At 36.6% G+C, this 9,188-nt stretch overlaps 1 protein-coding gene across 2 annotated transcripts in view; it reads left to right on the forward strand.

The window, feature by feature from the left end:
• Window positions 1-9,188, forward strand: part of FNDC3A (fibronectin type III domain containing 3A) — a 228,056-nt gene that overhangs the window by 97,952 nt on the left and 120,916 nt on the right. For both annotated transcript variants that reach the window (XM_003811430.6, XM_003811431.6), the window contains exon 3: window positions 1,607-1,682. In XM_003811430.6, coding sequence (XP_003811478.1) covers window positions 1,607-1,682 — 76 coding nt within the window. The remainder of the gene's footprint in view (window positions 1-1,606; window positions 1,683-9,188) is intronic.

The following is a 9,188-nucleotide window of genomic DNA, read 5'->3' on the forward strand; positions in this document are numbered from 1 at the left end:
TATATATATATATATATATACACACACACACACACACATATATAAAATATATATGTATATATAATATATATGTGTATATATAATATATATGTATGTATATATTAGATATATGTGTATATATTATATATATGTGTATATATTATATATATGTGTGTATATATATACACCTACACATACATATGTACATATTCCTTAATTTAAAAAATCCAAAATTGGAAACATTTTTGGTCCAAGCATTTTGGCTAAGGGATACTCATATTTTAATATCCTATTTTCATCTGTCAAGGCAGCAAAGATTTTAAAACTGTAATTTTCAGGGTTGCAGACAATGTAGTAAAAGGGTGTTCTCATAGACTATGAGAGGGCATTTGAAGTAGTATTATAAAACCCTTTCTGTTACTTTTTATTTCCATAGGTTTTTGGGGAACAGGTGGTGTTTGGTTACATGAATAAGTTCTTTAGTGATGATTTCTGAGATTTGGGTGCACCCATCATCTGAGCAATATACACTGTGCCCAATTTATAGTCCTTTATCCCTCACACTCCCCTCTCCTCACCTCCCTGCATCCCGAAAGTTGATTGTGTCATTCTTATGCCTTTGCATCCTCATAGCTTAGCTAGCTCCCATTTATGAGTGAGAAAATAGTGATGTTTGGTTTTCCATTCCTGAGTTACTTCATGAAGTAGTAAAACTCTTTTAAAAAGCAGTTTAGCAACAAGCACCAAAATTCTGTGTTTGGGAATCTATCACGAGGAAACAATACTAGCTGTAGAGAGGTGAAAACTGCATACCAAGACGCTCACTTCAGCATTGTTCACAATAATGGTAAAATTGAAAACTACCTAAATTCCTTAAGTTAGGGGAATGGTTAAGTCGTTTATGGTATAATCTTTTGATGAAATATTTTCAGTAATAACTTGAAAGTCTTTTTTTAAATAATATTGAACTTTAAAAAAGGTAGAGAATTGAATATCTTGTATCTAGAATTTAAGGGAGAATTAATCCTGTGCAGCATAAGAAGTTTATCAGAATGTTAACAATGTGTATCTTAGGATAGCAGGACTTTAGTTTTTTTCCCCAGTTTCCTGTTTTTTCTCTGTTTTTCAAATGTCGTAAAATTGGTATGTATTACCTTTATAATAAAAAGAAGACTACTTAAAATGGTGGGATTAATTTAACACATTCTCGAATATAACTTAAGATGTCATACTAATTCAGATATGCTCAACTCATGCTCCACCTATCAGTTTATACTTTATCTTTAGAAAAACGTGATACTTAGCAACTGATAAACTCACTTAGATGATCTAAATAGTCTGTGGTTTGACTCCATCTTTGTTTCAGAGTGAAGTTTATTGACTTTTCTTTCTAATGAAAGTGTGTCACTTTCTTCTTTTTTTTATTCCCTTTACTTTTGGCTTACGTCTAACCTCCAGAAAAGTGATGTCACATTTTTTTTTAGCAAACCAGCATCTTAAATGTGTAATCCCCGTTTTCCTTCCCAGTTTCATAAGGTTAAATAGCTTATATCTGCTCTGTTACTATTTTTATATTCTGATTTGCTTTTTTTTGTTTTGATTAATACTTCTTCCCCTCATTTTTAAGGTTATTCTGGTACAAGTTAACCCAGGAGAAGCATTTACAATAAGAAGAGAAGATGGACAGTTTCAGTGCATTACAGGTGAGAATGGTAATTGAGAATAATCATTTGAGACCAAATAAACCCCAAAAATTTATGATACATAATAGTGTATATGCCTATGGTTTCTTCCTTCTTTCTCACTACCAGCACACAAAAGCATAAACTCTGATATCTTAGCATTTAAGTATTGCAGTGTCATTCTAACTAGTCTCTTTGCCCTGGTTTCCTGATTATGTTGATTATTCTTGATATATTATATTGTTCATGTCTCTTTCCTGTTCAGCAATCTTTATCAAATCTAGTCCAGGTGTCTTAGTTTTTCAGAAAGATCATTTCAGCTTTTTAGTCTTGTTCCCACTTCCCCTTCAAATTGCTTTTCTTCAGTTTTTCTAATAGGCTTATTCACTGTCTTTTGAAGCTATCTTGTGCTATGTGTTCTGTTTCCCTTATCTGGAATTCACCCTTATCACCACTGCCCCCCCCACCCCCACCCCCACCCCCCCTTTCAGATCCTACCTGTGCTTCAAGACTGAGCTCCAGTCCTACCTTTAACAGGTTTTTTGGAAAGTCTTTGTTTAGTGAGCATCTCCTTAGTACTGTTGACTTTTGGGTCAGACACTTCTTTGGTCAGCGGGACTGTTCTGTGAACTGTAGGATGTTTAGTGGAATTCCTAGTTTCTACCTACTAGCCACTCACCCTCACTTATTCATTTATGACAAACAGAAAAGTCTCTGGATATCCCCAAATATTCCCTGAGGGACAAAATTGGCTCCAGTTGAGAACCATCTTCCTATGGGAAGATGAGAGCAATAAAAAAGATGACTGGCTTTGGAATTAGAGAGAGAGAACCTAGGATTAAATCCCAGCTCCTCTGCTGTTTACTAGCTACATGACCTTGTACAAGTTACTTAACCTCTGTAAGTACTTTTTTTTTTTGAGACAGAATCTCACTCTGTCACCCAGGCTGGAGTGCAGTGGCTCAATCTTAGCTCATTGCAACCTCCGCCTCCCGGGTTCAAGTGATTCTCCTGCCTCAGCCTCCCAAGTGGCTGGGATTACAGGTGCCTGCCACCACGCCTGGCTAATTTTTGTACTTTTAGTAGAGATGGGGTTTCACCATGTTGGCCAGGCTGGTCTTGAATTCCTGACCTCAGGTGATCCGCCCACCTCAGCCTCCCAAAGTGCTGGGATTACAGACATGAGCCTCTATACCCAGCTCTCGGTGAGTACATTTCTCATCATTAAAATTCTTATTCCTGTCAATAATAGTACACCTTATAGGATAATTGTGAAGGTTCCTGATACACGGGTAATGTACTCTAAAGCAGCCTGGGACATACAAGGCACTCAATAAGTGGTGGTGAGTGCTGTAGTGTTATTGTTAATAGAAAGTGATCCCCGTCACCTGTGAAACGCCATCATACCAATTATTGCACCATTCATTTACCAAATAACTACACCATCTTGTAATATTTCTTCTAGTTGTATTTTTAAAGTTATTTAAATTTTGTATTGTTTAACATAAAATTTTTATTCAGTCTCTCCAGCTAAAGTCTAAGCACTTTGGGGACACATACCATTTCTTACATTTCTTTGTATCCCCTTCAATTCTTGGCCTTCCATATGTTGGGTATTTAACTAATAGTTATTGCTTTAGTTTAAAAAGGGAAGACAAGTGCAGTGGGTCACACCTGTAATCCCAGTGCTTTGAGAGAATGAGGCAGGAGGACCTCTTGAGGCCAGGAATACGAGACCAGCCTGGGCAGCATAACAAGACCCTGTCTCTACAAAAAATTAAAAAATTAGGCATAGTGGCACATGCCTGCTGTCCTAACTACTCAAGAGATAAGGTTGGAAGATTGCTTGAGCCCAAAAATTTGAGGCTGCAGTGATATGGTCATACCAGTGCACTCCAGCCTGGGCGATAAAGTGAGACCCTGTCTCAAAATAAAATTAAATTTAAAAAGAGCATTAGAGATGAGGTGTCTGTATACTTTGTCATCTTTCAAACTGGAATACAGTGAAAGGACTCTAACACTTACTTCAAGACAACTGATGTAAAGCAAGACTGTCTAGCCCAGGCAAACTTCCTGTCTTCCCCCATTTTACCTAGGCAGTCCAATCTGTTTAATCAAAGAAGAAATAGACCTAACTCTTTTCAGAGAAGTAATCAGCTCAGTAATTAAAATTAAAACTTTTAGCCTGACATTTAAACCTTATATATCTGAGAGTTAAAAATTTCTCTCTAAGTTGAACACATGGACACAGAGAGGGGAACCTCACACACCAGGGCCTGCGACAGGCCCCGGGCCAAGGGGAGGGAGAGCATTAGGACAAATACCTAATGCATGCAGGGCTTAAAACCTAGGTAATGGGTTTATAGGTGCACCAAACCACCATGGCACATGTATACCGATGTAACAAACCTGCACATTCTGCACATGTATCCCACAACTTAAAGTAAAAATTTTTTAAAAATTTCTCTTAAGTTAATTTAAATCATTTGTGCAGCAGTTGTGGCAATTTCACAAATAGGAAGAGTTCACATATTATACTTAAAAGAAACCAGGCAGTAGAATTTATAAGCAGTGTGATAAGCATTACCTGTCTTTACTTGCCAGTTAAGTTTTTATGAAAATAATTTTATTCTGTGTACTTCATAGAGTGTAAGTTTCTAATAGAGCACACATCTAGGTTTGTACATCTCTTTTCAAATTGTTTTCAATAAATACCGATTATGGTGGGTACATTTTAACTAATACAGCATTGATCTTTTCTAACACATTTGCAGAGGAAGATACTCATTACTGTTTTAGTGTGACTCAGAACACAAAAAGTGCTATTTATGATTGGATAACCAGACCCTGAATTATAAGTAGCTTATATTTCAAAAGTTAATTTGTAACTGCAATCTGTAAACCCCACCTCCATAAATCAATTAAATTGATTTTATATGTGGCAGTGACCCCTTTGGTCAGGACCAAAAAAGCCTATCTAATTTATAATGTGCCTGTAATACTAACAGTATCTTAGTGATAGGAACTAACTACCATGGGAAGATATTTTTAGGCAGGGACACATTTCTCTGCTTCAGTGGGAAACGGATTCCTTTCTCTATATGACAGATTGTAAGATTGGAGACTGTTTTAAAATTATTGGGTAGAGGTTTTAAAAAGACAGGAAAGGATAAAGGGAACCAGACAGAAAATAAGAAGGCTCTCTCCTCTTTATGTTTTTGACTGTCCAAAATTACAAGATGGAATATGGGTGGAAGGAGTAGTAGTGAGCAAGGGAACTGGGGTTGAAGTCTTTGTAAAATCAATATGCCTTCACTCTGAGCAAGAGAAGACAAGAAAAGACTTCTGGAGTTCATTTTCTTCCACTTAGCCATCACTAGTTTCTGTCATATGGCAAGCCCCTTCGTGGACTAGCTCTGGATCTAGGCAAAAAGTGAGATTATTAATAGAAGTGGAGGCAACAGATAACAAGGAGAAAGAGAAATTCTTAAGGGAAGAAAATCATATGCCAGCGAAGTGGAGAGAAACATAGATCATTATAGCCCTAAGGCCATCAAGTTAGTAAAGCTGTTCTCTGACAGCCACTACACTAATAAAATCTCTATATTAAAACCTAACGAATTGAGATAAGAGCTGTGTAAATTAATAAGCATTTGAATTAAAGTCCATTCTTTTAAAAGTAGTTTTATTTCTTGTTCAGAATATTTAGAAATGAAAACTAGGTTGAGAATCACAGGGAACTTTAGAGATCTAAAAATTACCTTACTTTATTGGAGGCTCAGATTTTGTGAGTTACAGCTAGTTATGGGCAGAGTTCAATACAGTAGTTTTTCTACTGTATAGCATACATTCTGGAAAGACAAATTGCTAATTATTTTTTTCTATGAATTTTCTAAGTATCTACTGAGGTATACTGTGCTAGTTGCTGGACATTCAAACAAAATCTAAAAACTAAGTTCCTGACATTCAAGAACAGTGTCATAGGGGAAAAAAAGGGAAAATTAACAGTTGTATTACAGTATAAAAAGAGATACACGTAGGGTGTTATGGGAGCATAGAAGGAGGGTTACTATAATATTCAGTGGTATGTAAAGAAAAAATTATTCCAGGAGAAAATGACACATGAGCCTCCTCGAAGAACAGTGGCAGTTGGTCAGATGGACAAAGGGTCTCAAGGCACTTTAGACAGAGGGAAAGTGTTCAAAAGCAACAGAAGGAAAGAATGACTTGACTTACTTGAATAACCACAAAGAGATTGGAATTGCTAAAAAGTTGTGTAAATATGTGGTACCTGTTGAACCAAAAGTCTTCCTACTACAAACATCATTGGAAATGTTCAATAAAATAATAACATGTAATCTTTCAAATACACTCCTGAGCTTCTCTCTCTTCCCTTCACCCTATAAAAAGGAAAAAAAAGGTGGGGACTGGGGAAGAATCACTGTGGGCCAGAAACAAGGACTTTTCCACATTTATTTGTCTTCTATTTTAAGAGACAGGGTCTCTTTGTCACCCAGGCTGGAGTGTAGTAGCACAGTCATAGCTCATTGCAGCCTCAAACTCCTGGGCTCAGGTGATCCTCCTGCCTTAGCCTCCTGAGCAGTTAGGACTGCAGGTGCATGCCACCATGCTCGGCTAATTTTTTATAGAGTTGAGTTCTCACTATGTTGCCCAGGATGCTCTCAAACTCCTGGGATCAAGCAATCCTCCCATCTCAGCCTCCCAAAGCACTGTGATTACAGGCATGGACAATTGTACCTGGCCCAATATTTGTTTCAAAAAATACAATTTTCATATTTTTAATGAAAAGAATTAAAAATATCTACATTGTTCTTTTGATTTGATCATTTTCTATTGTCCCATACCATTTTTTCTGAGTCCTCTTCAGAATTTGATGTCTATCTTCCCTTAGTTCTTTACCTTATTTCATGTCCTTTTGGATAAGGCACCACTCTTAAATATCTAAAAGTGTAGTCTTCTGTTTTGCTAGTTTTCCATTTTGGTCATTGGTTAGATCTGTTTATATTTCCTGATATGAACCCATACCTCATTTTTTCCCCCTTCTTTAACCATTATTCACTGGTTTTAACTTAAATTCTTGATTACTTTTGAAATGAGTGCTAGTTTGAGTCTGTCTCAGGTTTTTTCTGTTGAGAGGTATTTTGAAACAATCTAACTTGTTCTTACGTTTTCATAGTGAAGTGCTTTGATAGCATGTCAACAGATTGTCTTGTATAATGAGAGATACTGTGAAAATTAAGTATTTTGCCTAGTAACTGGTATGTAGAAATGTAAAAATTTATTGAATGGGGAGATTTTAGGTTTTATATTAATAGATCTTTGTAGCATGTGCTAAAGACTACCTTCTTAGTTTTATGTTGTGAAGAGTTATGAAAAATAGGGAATTAGGCAAGGTTTCTAAATTTGGGTTACTGGGAAGGTCATAGAAGCATATTTCATAGAGAATATGTAGTAAACACTTAAGAATCCTGTGTAGAGCTGGCTCTCCTGATGACAAATTGGTTCCTCTAGATATCATCTGTTCTGTGAAGCCCTTGCTTTAGTTTCTCTCCTCTTTTAGCTGTAGATACACATACAGAAATAATTGAAGGCAGATATTTTTACATATGTTTGTAGCCCTGATGCTTTGTATAGCACCCAGCACATAGAGACTCTCAATAAACGTTTAAGGTGAGTGAAGAAGAGAAAACAACAGATGTTTCTTGAGCATTTATATGTGTCAAACAAGTAGATGTGTTATAGCCAACAGTTGTAGCTAAAAACCCTCCTTATGAGAGGCAGGTATGGCTTTTTCTCTTTTCGTCTGTGATACCTCAGAATGAATAAATGGGGCTAACGAGTAAGAATTTATTAACTATCTAGGGGTTTTGCATTGTTATGGCACTTCTACTTTGGTGTGATTCCATGCCACTACATGTAAGAGAGAAAATTATGAAAAGCAAAAAATACACAGACGAGCTATGCTTGAATAATTTTTATATGCTCTGGCTCCTTCAAATATTATGTTTTAGAAAGACAAGCAAAAATATTGATGATTATTTAATACTTTTAATCTAATAGGGCAGTAGTTAAGCAGAAGGGTACTTGGGTTTGAGTTCAAACTTTGCCACTTACTATTATATCAGTCAGATTATATTCAGTATATATTGTGTCTTACACTTGTTTATGTAAATAGTGTGTGTCCATGTGTATACACATCATGTAGGACTTAGAACATAATTTTGTCATAGAGAAGATTATTATTAGGCCATATCTTTTGGGATATATTACTTATATCTGTGGAACCATAGAACCCAAGACCTACATCAGATATAGTCTCTAATTACATTGATCATGGATTAACCACATCTACATTGTAATTTTTCTGCAAAGTGGCTTCTACAAAAACAAAGACCTTATATTCTTCATCCATTCACTTATTCAGTATTCAGTGAGGGACAAAAATGAATAAGCACTGTTTATTTTCTCAAGCTTATTTGTCAGACTTTCTTATATACCTTTATAGGAAGATGAAATAAAATTTGATCATCAGACCGTTGCCAGTCTGCAACTTTGTCTCACATTGTGTTACTCAGGATTTTGTTCTCTAGGGCTTTCTTTTGAGCCTGTTAAATCAGTACCTTTTTTTTTTTTAACAAAAATAAAAACATGTTTATGAAATGTTTAAGTGTCAGAAAGTTGCTAACGTTAATAAATGTCAAACCCAAGAAGATTAGAACATATTGAAATGATAGGTCAAAAACAATAAGATAGGCCCAGCACAGTGGCTCACGCCTGTAATCCCAGCACTTTGGGAGGCCGAGGTGGGCGGATCACCTGTGGTCAGGAGTTCGAGACCAGTTGGACCAACATGATGAAACCCTGTCTCTATTAAAAATACAAAAATTAGCTGGATGTGGTGGCGCACACCTGTAATCCTAGCTATTCGGGAGGCAGAGGCAGGAAAATCACTTGGACCCGGGAAGCAGAGGTTGCAGTGAGCTGAGATCCTGCCACTGCACTCCAGCCTGGGTGACAGAGTAAGACTCCATCTCAAAAACAAAAAAACCCAACAGGATAAAATTTAATAGGAGTAAATATAAAGTTCTACGTTTTGATTTTAAAAATCTAGGTACTGTATAGTGTGTATTAGTTGGGGTTCCTTTTTTGAAACTTAATCTTGCCTATAAAACACAAAAGAGTTTAAGATGATATTGAGACTCCTCCTGTCCTCATTCCTTTTCCTTCCTAATAGCTCAGTCCTGAAGCTCTTAGGTGAGGCAGAACAATATAGGCAGTGCACTAGTGGGAATGGGAGAGGTGAGCTGCAGTTCCCCAGAGTAGGATGTCAGAGCCCTAATTGAATGAGGACCATATCACATCAGAGAATAGCCAAGTATAGGGAGTTAGAGCCCAAGCAGAGTGAAGAGGGAATTCACACAAGAAGGCAGCCTGGTATAAGGAGTCAGAGTATAAGGCTGAGGAGGATATCATCAAGAAGGCATGTAGTGTGGCATGTAAGAACTT

This window comes from Pan paniscus, chromosome 14 (assembly GCF_029289425.2).
Source record: "Pan paniscus chromosome 14, NHGRI_mPanPan1-v2.0_pri, whole genome shotgun sequence".
In the NCBI taxonomy this organism is placed as follows: Eukaryota; Metazoa; Chordata; class Mammalia; order Primates; family Hominidae; genus Pan; species Pan paniscus.